The sequence below is a fragment of the Eimeria maxima genome, genomic scaffold, assembly GCF_000499605.1.
Source record: "Eimeria maxima Weybridge genomic scaffold, Emw_scaff172, whole genome shotgun sequence".
NCBI classification, from domain to species: domain Eukaryota; phylum Apicomplexa; class Conoidasida; order Eucoccidiorida; family Eimeriidae; genus Eimeria; species Eimeria maxima.
Genome location: NW_013564635.1, coordinates 35929 through 49886, shown reverse-complemented (window position 1 = coordinate 49886; position 13958 = coordinate 35929). Strand labels below are relative to the sequence as shown.

At 52.5% G+C, this 13958-nt stretch overlaps 2 protein-coding genes across 2 annotated transcripts; one reads left to right on the top strand and one right to left on the bottom strand.

Moving 5' to 3' along the window:
* Nucleotides 1-841: 841 nt before the first annotated feature.
* EMWEY_00019520 (hypothetical protein, conserved) lies at nucleotides 842-7736 on the top strand (the record flags this gene model as incomplete). The annotated part of the gene is made up of 11 exons (XM_013480201.1): nucleotides 842-2494; nucleotides 2782-2904; nucleotides 3099-3311; nucleotides 3454-3599; nucleotides 3894-3980; nucleotides 4189-4285; nucleotides 4417-4478; nucleotides 5198-5393; nucleotides 5620-5694; nucleotides 5907-6059; nucleotides 6255-7736. 11 exons carry the CDS (start codon nucleotides 842-844, stop codon nucleotides 7734-7736), a joined length of 4287 nt encoding a protein of 1428 aa, XP_013335655.1.
* A 1610-nt stretch (nucleotides 7737-9346) lies between these two features.
* Nucleotides 9347-12307, bottom strand: EMWEY_00019510 (hypothetical protein, conserved; the record flags this gene model as incomplete). The annotated part of the gene is made up of 1 exon (XM_013480200.1): nucleotides 9347-12307. The coding sequence occupies one exon, from the start codon at nucleotides 12305-12307 to the stop codon at nucleotides 9347-9349; it is 2961 nt and encodes a 986-aa protein (XP_013335654.1).
* Between the last annotated feature and the right edge of the window lie 1651 nt (nucleotides 12308-13958).

The window sequence follows — 13958 nt, the reverse complement described above, 5'->3', positions numbered from 1 at the left end:
AATAACAACACGTGTGCACGATACACCTGTATAGGAAGGAGGAGGGGGGGACGGGGGGGAGGGGGGAAGTGGTGTACATTATACATAAATGTATATAAAAAAAGGCCAAAAAAGAACTAAATGAATAAATATATAAATATTTTGATGAAAAACAAAGAAAATTGAATATTTATTCATAAAATAATTAAAAAAATGAATAAAAATGACCGCAGGTTTAGCCAGTAGCAGCACAGGCGCCGCCGACAGAGAATCAGCATGCAGAAAGAAGAAAGCAGAGGAAAGCGGCCTTAAATTCAAATAAAAAAGAATTTTTTTTGGATAATTTAATTTATTTTATAAATTAAATTAAATATATAAGAAAATATTTATAAAAAATTGATTATTTATACATAAAATATACGCAAATTGATGACAGATTGTATGATTATTGTATTGATTGTTCACGTCTTGTGTCGCGTCGGGCTGCAGCAGCCGCTTCTGTTGTATATTTTCTAAATATATTGAATTAATTTTATATTTTTCTTCTTTTTTTAATTAAATTAATTAAATTCTTTTATTATTATCATTAATTACTGTCGGTTTCCGCTTATTCCTCCCGCGGGCTCCCTGTGTTTCCTCCTGTCTTCTCGCGGGTTTGAATCACCGCGCCGCTCTTTTTCCTCCTTAATCTTCTTTATAGCGATAAAAAGACTTTTAAATCAATAAATAAACCCTAAACTCTAAACCCTAAACCCTGAAACAACCGCCATTTGCTGCTATTATAGCAACAGCAAGCTCAGATATGCTGCCGCTCTGCATGCATGCGGCATATTTCCTGCTGCTGTCCTCCTAGCCACAGCAAATGGCGTTATTCTCTGGTATGTCTATTAGGGGGCCCCATAAGGACCCCCAAAACAGCAACAACAGCAGCAGCAACAACAACAGGGGGGCCCCTCCCCAGCAGCAGAAGGTACCTGACAACACTGCAGCTCCAGGAGGGGGACCCCATGGAGCACAGGCTCCACCAGGAGCAGCAGTAGCACAGCAGCAGCAGCAGCAGCAGCAGAAAGTTCCTGCAGCAGCAGCAGCAGCAGCGCCTGAAGGCAATGCCTTCACCAGGGCGGCATCTTCTGCATTTTCTTTTCTCTTTAAAGGAGGATCGGATACTGCCTCCCGCCCTGTCCAGCCGCAGCAGCAGCAACCAGCAGCAGCAGCAGCAACAGCAGCAGCAGGAGCAACAGCACCAGCTAGAGCGCCAGCAACAGCAGCAGCACGTGCAAAGGCTCCTGCAACACGTGGAGGGTATCGACCTCCAGAGGGGCCCGCTTTCTTTGGGGGGGCCCCCGACATGCATCATCCCTCGCATGCAGCAGCAGGAAGCAGCAGACTGCAGCAGCAGCAGCAACAGCAACAGCAATCGCAGTACGTTCAGCAGCACCGACTGCCGCACCAGCTGCAGCAGCAGCCGCTGCAGCAGCCCCATCATCAGCAGCAGCATTACGCCGCACCGCAGCACCAGCCGCAGCAGCAACACCAGCAGCAGCAACAGCAGCAGCGCAACTGGGGCAGCAGTTCAATGGGGGCCCCTGTAGGGGGTACAGATGATGCTTTAGAGTTGCTGCAGCATGCCCTGCAAAAGGGTACCAGGGGCCCCCTGGGGGGCCCCTCTCCTAGTGAAGCATTACCTGACGGTCTTTTTCTTTATAATGAAGCATCTGCAGTATCAGGGGGGCCCCCACTGTACCCTGGGGGCCCCCCCACGTACCCTGCGGGGGGCCCTCTGTACCCTGGGGGGCCCCCCACCTCGGTGCCGCTGCCGCAGCCCTCCAATATTCAAAGGAAACCAAAACGCTCAGTCGTCCCTGGCTTAGCGGGCTGGCAGCAGCAGCAGCAGCAGCAGCAGCAAATGCAGCAGCAGCAGATGCAGCAGCAGCAAATGCAACAGCAGATGCAGATGCAGATGCAGATGCAGCAGGAGCAACAAATGCAACAGCAGCAGCAGCAGCAGCAAATGCTGGAGATGCAACAGCAAATACAGCAGCAACAAGAGCAGCAGCTGCAGCAGCAGGAGCTGCAGCATCAACAGCAGCACGAAGATGGACAGCCTATTGCCGGCCATCAAACAGAGCCTCTTCATCCGCAGCAGCAGCAGCAGCAGCAGCAAGTGCAGCAGCAGCAAGTGCAGCAGCAGCAGCAGCAGCAGCAGCAGCACATTAATGCCTCCGATGCCCGTTTTTTTTCTGGTTGTTGCACAACAATGCCTCCTTCTCCTTCAGCCTCCCGTGCAGCAGCAACACCAGCAGCAGCAGAACCTGCTGCTGCTGCTGCTGCTGCTGCTGCTGCTGCTCCTCGTCTTGCTGCTGTTAATTTTTCTTTATTTAACGAAGCAGCAGCAAGAAAGACAGGAGAATTAGAAAGTTTTTATTTTATTTGCCGCAGCAACGCGCAGCAGCAGCAAAAAGAAATTATGAATAAACTTCTTGCTGCTGCTGCTGAGGAAGCACAGCTGCAGCAGGTAACCTGCTGCTGCTGATGCTGCTGCTGATGCTGCTACTTCTGCTGCTGCTGCTTATGCTGTGTATTTGTGCTGCTGTTGCTGCTGTTGGTGCTGTGCAGGCGTGCTGCTGCTGCTTGTGCTGCTGCTGCTCTTGCTGCTGCTACTGCTTCTGTTGTCTGTGCTGCTGTTGTTGCTTGTGTTGCTGTTGCTTTTGCTACTCGTCTCACTGTTGCTGCTGCTCTGCTGCTGCTGCTGCTTACTCTTGACCTCTGCTGCTTCTTCTGCTGCTTCGTGTTGCTGCGCAGGAGGCTGCAGCACTGCGACAGGAGCAGCAGCAGCTGCTGCAGCAGCAAGAAGAAGCTGTTGCAGTAGAAGACTTTGCTGCTGCAGCAAATGCAGATGAACGACTGCAGCAAACAGCAGAAGAGGTTTGTTTTTCTTATATCTTTTCTCCTGAACCTGCTGCTGCTGCTGCTGCTGCTGCTTTTGTTGCTGCTGCTGCTTTTGCTGCTGCTGCTGCTGCTGTCTTCTTATGTGTGCTGCTTTTAGAAGTATCTGTTCTTTATTGATATTCGCGCTGCTGCTGTGTCTGCTGCTGCTGATGCGGTTGCTGCTGCTGCAGCTGAGCTCAGTGCAGCTGCGCTCTCTGCATATGAAGCAGCAACAGCAGCAGCTGCTGCAGCAGCTAGCGAGCATCGCGGATCATTTGCAGCAGCAGCTGGTGGATCTGCAGCAGCAGGCAACTGGAGAACGGGAACAACTGCAGCAGCAGCTGCAGCAGGAGCTGCAGCAGCAAACAGAACTACAGAGCCGATTAAGAGATGAAATAGAGGAGGTAACAGCAGCAGCAGCAGCAGCAACAGCAGCAACAGCAGCAGCAATAAAACACTTGAATAGCTACGAATGTTGAGCTTGCGTCTTTATGCCTACTTGTCTTGCTGCTGCTGTTGCTCCTGCTGCTGCATGCGCTGCTGCAGCGGTTGCAGCAACTACAACAGGAAGCAGCCGGTTATGAGGAGGCAGCAGAAGCAGCAGCAGCAGCAGCAGCAGCAGCGGAGGAAAAGATGAAGAAGACACAGAGCGAAGAAGCAGAGACATTGGCAGCATTGGAGCAGCAGCGAGTGTGAGCTGCATGCACACTGCAGCAGCAGCAGCCGCTGCTGCTGCTGCTGCTTCTGCTGCTGGCAGCTACCGTGTTGCTGCTGTTACTGTTGTTGCTGTTGCTGCTGCTGTTGTTGCTGCTGTTGCAGTTGTCTGGACTTGTTTTTACTCTGTGTTGCTGTTATTTCTACTGCGCTTGCTGCTGCTGTTGCAGCAGCTATTGCTGCTGCTGCTGCTGCTAAGACGGCGCGCAGCAGCAGCAGCAGCAGCAGTTCATTGCCCCCTTTTGTTTCTTTTTTATGTTTTTTTTACTAAGAGTGCTGCAGCAGCAACTAGAGGAGACAAAGAAGCAGCTGCTGCAGCTTGATGAGGCTGTAGCAGCAGAAAGGGCACGGGTAGAAAGGTAAGGGAGAGCGTTGCTGCTGCTGCTGCTGCTGTTGCTGCTGCTGTTGCTGCTGCTGTTGCTGCTGCTGTTGCTGCTGCTCTTCCTCTTTCGTTCTTTTGTTTGCCTGTGTGTTTTTGTTATTCATTTTGTTTATGCGAGTCTTGTGCTGCTGCTGCTGCTGTTGTTGTTGCTGTTGTTGTTGTTGCTGCTGCTGCTGCTGCTACAGGGCATCAGCTGAGGCGGCGGCGGAGGAGATGCGTTCCCGGCAGCAGCAACAGCAGCTGCAGCAGCAGCAGCAGCAGACAGCCATGGAGATGGAACAGGTAAATAGCAGCAGCTGTAACCCCAACAGTAGCAGCAGCAGCAGCGACAGCAGCAGCAGCAGCAACAGCAGCAGCAGCAGCAGCAGCACTAATTAAGGAATTATTTTGGGGCTTTTTTTGTGTGCATGCAGCTAAATAGCCAACTGCAGCAATTAGAGGAAGAAGAAATTATTTTATCCAAGGCTAAGGAAGAGTACGTTATTTATTTATTATTTATTTATTTTATTTATTTATTTATTTATTTATTTATTTATTTATTTATTTATTTATTTATTTATTTGTTTACTCCGTGCCTCTCCTCTGTCTTTTTTTTATATATTTAGATATAAATAAATAAATAAGTAAATAGATTAATTAATGCCTCTGCTGCTGCTTCTGCTTCTGCTGCTGCTGCTGCTGCTGCTGTTTCTGCTGCTGCAGTGGTGCTGCAGCAGTATCTCGTTGTTCTTCCTTGATAGATTTCCTTAAGGAAAGAAGAAATTTCTTCGGGTGTATGTACACCCCAAGAAAAAAAACAGCTAATTTACCTATTAAATATATTAAACAATTAAAGGATAAACAGTAAATATATACATGCTGCTGCTGCTCCTGTTGCTGCTGCTGTTGTTGCTGCTGCTGCTCCTGTTGCTGCTGTTGCTGATGCGGATGCTGTTGACTCATCGCTGCTGCTGCTGTTACTGTCTTATTGATGCTGCTGCTGCTACTACTACTTCTTTATTACTGCTGCTGCTGCTGCTGCTGCTGCTGCTAGTTCTTCACTACTGCTGCTTCTGCTGTCTTGTTGCTGCTGCCTGTTGTTTGGTGTTTGCATGCGTCCTGCTGCTCCTCTTCTTATTTCCTAACCAGCAGCTGCTTATGATGCTGTTGCTGTTGCTGCTGCTGCTGCTGCTGCTGTTTCTTTCTCCGTTGTAGAGAGCTACTGCAGGAGTTGGGCCGCCAACAAAAAGAGCTGCAGCAGCAGCAGCATGAGGCGCAGCAACAGCGGCTGTCTCTTTGTGGGGAGCAGCAACAGCTGGAGTTGCTGCTGCCTGTGCTGCAGCAAGAGAAGCAGCTGTCTATACACTCGAGGGACTTCAAGACAGCAGCCTCTCTAGCTGAGAAAATACAAGTTCGTTTTGCTGCTGCTGCTGCTGCTGCTGCTGTTGCTGCTGCTGTCGCTGTTGCTGCTGCTGTCGCTGTTGCTGTTGCTGTTTCTGCTGCTGTTGCTGTTGCTGTTGCTGCTTGTGTTTTGCTGCTGGTGCATGCCAAGCGGCTATCTGCACTGCCTAACGCTGCTGCTAGAGCTACCTCTACGTGTGTTGCTGCTGCTGCTGCTTGTGCTGCTGCTGCTGCAGGAGTGCTCAGGGAAGATCGACAGCCTGAAGACGAAGTCGGCTGAATTGGAGGCGCAAAGAGCGCAACTAGCAAATGTAGGGTTTGGCCAGGGTTTAGGGTTTAGGGTTTAGGGTTTAGGGTTTAGGGTTTAGAGTTTAGGGTTTAGGGTTTGATGCGTAAATATAGAGGGCATATGGAGAGGACCTACTAGTGTTGGCTAGAGGCCGTTGTATGTTTTGTGTATATAATGGTTCTTAGGGTTTAGGGTTTAGGGTTTAGGGTTTAGGGTTTGTCTGTGTGACAACAGTGCCTGTCTGAGTTGGGTGCTGAGTTCTCTGCTGCAACAGCAGCAGCAGCAGAAGTAGAGGCAAAGGCAGCAGCAAGAATATTATTATCTGCACAATATATGGAGAAAAAGATTCAAAAATTAAGAGCTAAATGCCCTGATGATAGAGACCAGGTAAACCCTAAACCCTAAACCCTAAACCCTAAACCCTAAATAGAGCAATGCATGCGGAGTTGGCTTCAAAAAGAGACTATCAACAACTGTACATACAGAAAGTTGCTGCTGTTGCTGCTGCTGCTGCTGCTGTTGCTGCTGCTGCTTCTTTTGCATTTGCTGCTTGTGCTGGTGTTGCTGCTGCTGCTGCTGCAGCGACTAGCATTGAGCCTGGAGGAGGAGGGCAACATGCTGCAGCAACTAGTGGAGTTGCTGCGGCCAGGAGCAACAGCAGCAGCAACAGCAGCAGCAACAACAACAGAGGGATCTGACGTCTCTCTTTCAGGAGAGAGCGACGACGACAGCAGCAACAGTAGCAGCAGCAGTAGCAGCAGCAGCAGCAGCAGCAGCAGCAGCGATACGACCGGAGATGCAGCAGAAACAGATAGTAACATAAAAACAGAAAAAGAAGAAATAAAGAAAGACGGTCAACACACACCAAGAACGGATACAGGGACACACGCAGCAGCAGCTGCTGCTGCTGTTGCTGCTGCTGCTGCTGCAGTAGCGGCCGCCGAAGAGGCAACGGGCGCCCCAATGGCGACTGATGCAGCAGCAGACGGCGCCGCCAATGCAACAGAAGCAGCACAAGAAGATGCAGCAGCTACAGCAGCTACAGCAGCAGCAGCTGCAGCAAGTACAGCAGCAGCAGGAAGCGATGATACTTCTTCTGGCGCAGGTAGCCAAGAGGGACCCGCAGATAGTGCAGCTGCGGAAGATGTACCTGCTACAGGAGCAGCAGCAACAGCAGCAGCAGCAGCTGTTGCTGCTGCAACGGCCGCAGCCATAGATGGCATAGCTGCTCCCCATGAGTCATCTGCTGGCGACGAGCCGTCCCTGGAAAAGCAGCAGCAGCATGAGCAGCAGCAGCATGAGCAGCAGCAGCATGAGCAGCAGCAGGAGCGACGGCAGGAGGAGCGACAGCAGCAGCAGCGACAACAGCAGCAGGGATCTGCTGCAGCAACTGGAGGGCTATTTGCTGGACTGGCGCTCAAGGCTTCCGGACCCTCGAAAACTTTGCTGCAGCCGGAGCAGCAGCAGCAGCTGCTGCACCAACAGCAGCAGCAGGGCAATGGAGTCTATCAAGCTGCAGAAGCAACGGCACCAGGACCAGGGGAGGCAGAAGCAGCAACGGCAACAGCAGCCGCAACACCTGATGCAGCGGGGGGCGCAGCAACGGAAACAGCAAGGAAGGAGCAGCAAATAACTGCAGCAGAAGAAGCAGACGACAAGCGGGAGGCTGCTGCTGCCGCGGAGACGCGCAACGCTGAAACAGCAGCAACAGCAGGTACCGTGGCAGCAGAGAGAGAGGAAGCTGCAGCAGGAGAGGCAGCTGCAGCAGAAACAGCCGAGAAGGCAGCTCCAGAGCGAGTAGCAGGAGAGGCAGCAGCAGCAGAGGCAGCAGCAACAGAGGCAGCAGCAGCAGAGGCAGAAGCAGAAGCGCCTGTCGCAGCAGCTGCTGCTGTTGCTGCAGTTGAATCTGCTGCGGAGTCTGCAGCGCCCGAAATACCAACGGACACAGCTGCAGCAGCAGGTGCAGCAGCAGCAGCAGCAGCAGATGCAGCAGCAGCAGCAGATGCAGCAGCAGCAGCAGATGCAGCAGGCACAGAGGCTGCAGCGGAAGCCGATAATCTTTAGGGAAGGATGAAATCTGGTTTGCTGCTGCTGGTGGTGCTGAGTCTATCATCGTAGCACCGCAGCAGCAGAGGCTGCAGCAACAACAACAACAACAGCAGCAGCAGCAGCAGCAGCAGCAGCAGAATTGTCTTTTTGGGGGCGCTTTGCCCGAGTGTTTTGTTGATTCTCTGCTGTTTGTTAAACAGAAATAGAAGAGAAGGAATTCTTAAACCAAACGAACTTCTAGGGTTTAGGGTTTAGGGTTTAGGGTTTAGGGTTTAGGGTGGGGAATGTAAGGGTTTGCGAATGGCGCGTAGATGATGGCTTGGGGTTTAGGAGTCGGTTGGTTAAGGGTTTAGGGTTGTTTGCCTTAGGGGTTGTGGCTTGTTGTAGGTTGTAGGGTTTGCATTAGGGTTTTTTAGGGTTTGCGTTAGGGTTTGAATTAGGGTTTAGGGTTTGGCGTTTAGGGTTGGTGTGTATTCACTTCCTGAGAGAAGGGTTTGCTTCAATCTGCAAGGGTTTAGGAATTAGGGTTTGGGGTTTGTGCTCCCGGCTGCAGTGCATGGGGTCTAGGGTTTAGAGTTAGGGTTTAGAGTTTGTGGCTAAAGAGTGTGTAGTACAAACCCTTAACCCCCACAGACAGCAGCTGCTGCTGCAGCAGCTGCTGCTGCTGCAGCAGCAACAAAAGCAACGCCAGCAGGAGCCAATAAGGTAACAGCTACACTGCGCTGGATGATGCAGCTATGAAGAGTGCAGCTCCAGCAGCAGCAGCAGCAGCAGCAGCGACGGAAACCGCGCCAGCAGCAGCAGCAGAAGAGGAGCAGATTAATAGCATCACTACGCCCCGATGAATTCCCGTGTGCTGCTGCTCTTATTTGTGCTGCTGCTGTTGCTGCTGCTGCTGTGCTGTTGGTTATTGTGCTGTCCTTCTGCGTCTGTCCCTGTAGCATTATTTGTTTTCTTTTTTTCTTTTATTTATTTATTTCTTTTTTCTTTCTTTCCTTTACGGTGACACTACCGAGCTTTATGTGTCATAAGATCAGCACCTCCCGCTGCTGCTGTTGCTGCTGCTGGTGCGGCAACAACAGGAGCAGCTGCTGCAGCTCTGCGTCAAAATGCAATTCGTGCTGCTGTTGCTGTTATGCCTGTCGGTGTTTCTCTGTACCTCTTGCTGCTCTTGCTGCTCCTATTGCTCTTACTTCTCTGAATTGCTTGCTACTCGTGCTGCTGCTGCTGCTACTGCTGCTGCGGGAGCTCGTTCGTGCAGCAGAAAAGCGTATCCAGTGCTTAAATATGTTGTTGTTCTTTTGTGTATAAATTTAAGACAAAAATGTAAAGAAATACATCATGGATTCATGGATAGATAAATAATAATAATGACAAAAGAAAGAAAACACCGAAAAAAAAAGATGAAAAATAGAAAGGTAGTTCTTTTATGTTAGTTCTTCCTTTTAAATCCTTTTCCTCTCTTTGTATTTCTTTTTCCTCCTACCCGCTTCTTACCATTATATTATATATTACCCGCCGCATGCAAAGAGCCAACAAATAATATTAATATTAATAAATTAAAGGATTTAAACATTTAAAAATAGTAAAGAAGAACAACTTGCATATATTAAATACAATTCTCCTCAGTCTTCATAGAATTGAGGAGCAGCTGCAGTAAGCTCCTCCTGGGTAACAGCAAGCAAATTGTGTGGGGGTCCCCCTCCTCCTAGGGGTTTGCTTGTATCGGTAGCAAGCGGTGGGGGTGCCATGGGGGCCCCATAGAATACGGACAGCCCCGAGGGAGGGTACAACACGCTGCGAGGCCCTGTGGGCAACAAGTAGCTGCTGCTGCTGCGGTGCAGCAGCTGCAGCATATATGCCGATGGCTCCACCAGAAGTTGAGGATACACACCAGGAGGGGGCCCCACAGGGCTGAGACCCCCAAAGTGGTAGTACGGCGGCATTGCCCCGTTAACTGGGCCTAATGTACATCCTCCACAGCAAACGCTCATGTCATGCTGCTGCTGCTGTGGTTGGCGGTGGACCAGGAACTGCTGCTGATGCGCCGAATGTAAATGATGATGATGGAGCTGCTGGAGGTGCTGCAGCTGCTGATGCTGCAGAACCTGCTGCTGCAGGTGGTGGTGCCTCACCTGCTGCTGCTGTTGCTGCTGCGGCGGCTTCTGCTGCAGCAGCACACGAGTTCCTGTGTTTGCTCGAGCTGATGCATCCCCCAAGTAGGGAACAGGGGCCCTTAGGCCATCTGCCGCTAAAAAGGGTGCCGCACGTTCTTCCTGCTGCTGTTGCTGCTTCGCTTGTTGTTGTTGCTGCTGCTGGTTGGAGTGCCGCTGCTGTGCTGAAGTGTTTGGTGTTGCTGCTGCTGCTTCGTCTGCTTCTTGGGGCAACTGCGACTCTTCATGGGCCTGCGGCAGTCTTTGCTGCTCCAGGTCATCTCCCACGCCGCTGCATATTAGCTGCTGTTGTTTCTGCTGCGGCTGCTGCTGTTGCGGCTGCTGCCTCTGTGTTCGGGCACCTGGCGACACATGGGGCCCCTCACGGCCGGCGAGTCTTCCGTCTGTCTCCCTCAAGCCTTCACCCTTGCAGTGTGCATACGGTGCCGCAGCCCCTGGCTGCTGTTGCTGTTGCTGCTGGTGCTGCTGCCTCTCGGCCGACGGGGGCCCACCACCGGACCTGCGGTATTGTCGCTGGGCACCCTGTTGTCCTGCAGCAACAGACGCATTGCTGGCGGGCCCCCCTGTTTGTGCACAGCGTAGTGCATCAAATCCACCTGGGGGACCCTCGGGGCTCCCGCCACCGACTGCAGCAGCAGCAGCAGGCCCCCCACCGCCGAAGCGTCTTTGGCGTTCTTGTCTGTGGTTAGGCGGGCCCCCGCCTTGCTGCTGCTGTGGGCGAGAAGCAAGAGGCTCCTCGGCTCCTTCTTGTGACGAACGAGAGGGCCCAGTTGTTATTGAATTCTGGTGCTGTTGCTGCTGTTGCTTCCCCCATCTGTTAGTGCCTGTTGTATTTGCAGTCGAGTCGAGCTGCAGCGGGCCCCTCCCCCCTTTTGTCCACTGGCCTGTCTGTTGCAGGGCCCCTTCCCGCTGCTGCTGCCCTTCTTCTGTGGTGTATTTGCTGTCCAGGCCTCCCGGCCCTCCCCCAGCAGCGTCTTCCATAATGCCGCAGTAGGCCGCTCCTGCCTCTTGCATGCGAACATTCGGCTGCCTACCCCTCGGGCGCAAGCCCCGATTGCCCCCCTCTCTGCCTCTGGGGGCCCCTTCCAGGCCCCTGGGCCCCCCGTCCAGACCTCGCAGGCCTCCTTCGCGGGTACGAGGGCCCCCATCGAGTCCTCGGGGGCCCCCCTCCATGCCCCTGTGCCCGATGTCAAGGCCCTTGGGCCCCCCCTCTGGCCCCCTTTCCCCATGAGGGGGTTGCATCCCGTCAACAGCCCAAAGTGCCCCTCGACTGGCGTCTCGTGGGTGTCCTCGTCCTCCTTGTTGCCGCGGCGCTTGAGGTCCCCCATGATGAGGGGGCCCCCCTTGATGGGCGGAACCCCCGTGTTGAGGGGGGCCCCCATGATGGGAGGGTCCCCCGTGATGGGGGCCCCCCTGCTGGTGTGGTAGGAAGAGGTGAGTTCTCCTCTTTGGTCCATTTCTTAGTTCTGCATTAGAGTGAGCAAAGCTGCAGTGTGGGCCAAAGTTGCATTTTCCCTCTGCATACCACGGGCACATGCCTGTGCGCGGTGCATGCACATTTGGGGGGGAACCCGCCGCCGCCGCAGCAGCAGCTGCCGCCGCCGCAGCAGCAGCAGCAGCAGCAGTAGTAGCCGTAGAGAGGCTGCTGCTGCTGCTGCTGCTGCTGCTGCTGCTGCTTATGTTGTTGTTGTTGCTGCTGCTGTTGTTGTTGCTGCTGTTGTTGTTGTTGTTGTTGCCGCTGTTGTTGTTGCCGTTGTTGGTGTTGCTGTTGTTGTTGGTGGTGGTGTTGTTGTTGCCGTTGTTGTTATTGCTGCTCAAAGGAATGCGAACAACTCCAGCTCCACAAGCTCCCGGGTAACGGCTGTGGCCTGCCGTCATGCTGCTGCGACCCTGCTGCTGCTGCTGCTGCTGCTGCCGGCCGTGATGGTATTGCTGCGGCTGCGGGTGCCGGTGACGATGGGGTTGCTGTTTGGTGGTCCCGCTGCTGCTGCCTGTGTTCCCGTTGCTACTGCTGGAGTTCGCGTTGCTGCTGCTAGAGTTCCCGTTGCTGCTGCTGGAGTTTCCGTTGCTCGTTCTGCTGCCGAAGGCAGCAGCTGCCCGGTTGGCCTCGGCCTGCTGAGGTGCAGCAACGCCGCCTCTTGCTGTAACAGCTGCACCGGCAGGTACGGGCGCGGCGGCAGGAGCTGTCGGTTTTATAGGAGACTCTTCTGGATACCCTTCGTGGGGTTGCTTGTGCCCTCCTGTTGTTCTGATGCTGCTGAGAACACCAATAGGAGAGGGGCATCCATCATGCCGCTGCTGCTGTTGATGCTGCGCCTCATCCTCCTCTTGCTTTTGCTGCGGGTGCAGTTGCTGCTGTTGGTGCAGCTGTTTCTCCTGCTGCAGATCCTGGTGCTGCACTGAGGCCTCCATTGTAAGTGTGTAAGGGAAAGTAGCGCCTTTGCACCCGTAGACCTTCAAACAGGCATACACCTGCAGCAGCAGCAGCAAGACCAACACAGGTAGCAGGTAGCAGAAGCAGCAGCAGAAACAGTAGCTGAGACAAAACAAGTGCTACAAATAGGCGTCTTATTCGTCTCTTCCTTGGAGCATTCTTGTGTGCATACACCTCTGCCAAGCCACAACATGCATAGCAGACTGCAGCTGCACATGGAGCACCATAAGCTGTAGCAGCAGCAGCTGGAGCATCAGTCGCTGCAGCCGTAGCAAGGTCATCGAGTCACATCTCCTAGAAGCTACGCGTAAGCCACTTAACTTACAATTTACAGTAGCAGCAACAGGTGTAGCAACATGGCGGTGTTAGATGCCCTGCCTCCTCTGTGGCGTCTGTTCAGCCCTGCAGCAGCAGCAGAAGCAGCAGCAGAAGCAGCAGCAGCAGAGGCAGGTACAGAAGCAACGGCACAAGGAATCCACAAAAGCACAACTGCCTAATGAGACAACAGATTTAGCATGAAATTGCTGTCCACTACCTCCTGCTGTGCTGCTGTTGCTGTTGCTGAGTTAGAGCCCTCCTCAAGAAGGAAGTAGACATAGTGATTGCAACTGACACTAATGCTGGCAGTCCACAAACCCTCAACCCTAAACCCCAAAAACTGGGGGAGTCGAGTCTGCGGCACCTTCCCCGTCTTCTTGGGATTTAGGGTCTGGGGTTTATGGTTTGCAGAGGGAAAATGATGCATAAACGAAGTAGATTAAATTGTGATGTTGCTGCTTCATTACTTACAGGTAACCTGGAGGAGACGGAACTCGAAGGGAAAGGGAGCAGACTGACAGCGGATTAATTGCTGCTGCTGCTGCAACCCCCAGGCACCCCCCTACAAAAGCAACGAGAAAAACAACCCATTCAAGGTGGAACGCAGTTAAACGCAGGCACACACAAGGCTTGGTGGTGTTGCTTCTTCTTGTGTTGCTGCTGCTGCCCCGCCGCTGCTCCTCTTGCTGCTGCTGCTGCTCCTGGGTGTCGAGATAGCAGCAGCAGCAGCGCGGGCAGCAGCAGCAAACCGGCAGAATTTCTTGCACATTGCTTCCTTCTATTTGGATCGTTGGTGATAAATTAAATTTGCATTTAATGACGAAGAAAGCAGAGCAAAAAGACGAGGAAAACTCGAAACAACAAGGCGCTGGTCCGTGTGTGGCGTGCGCCTGCTGCGTCTGAATGGGGAGTTGTGCAACACTTAGCAACACTTAGGTAGTGTTGTTTTCGATTTTTCTCCTCAGAATCCAAACTGGATATTTTATCTTAAAAATATCATTTAAAAGGCACAAAAATATTAAAACCTGCCATTTACCCCCACTTTCCACTTTCGGCTGCTCGGTTCCCCGTGCTGCTCTGGGAGTGATTTTCGCACTTTTCCCCCGTTGCATCCTGTTATTCTTGGATTTAAAAATTAAATTATGGTTTTTAAATGCACAACATTAGTATTTAGGTGTCCACCTGAGCATCTACGATGTGTACAGGAAAAGTGGGGAAGACTACGCGGAGGGGCTCCTCGGTGCTCCCGTGCAGAGTTTGTTTGCTGAGCACTTCCCTGCGAGTCGCGGGCATATGGCTGTTAACTGTGGT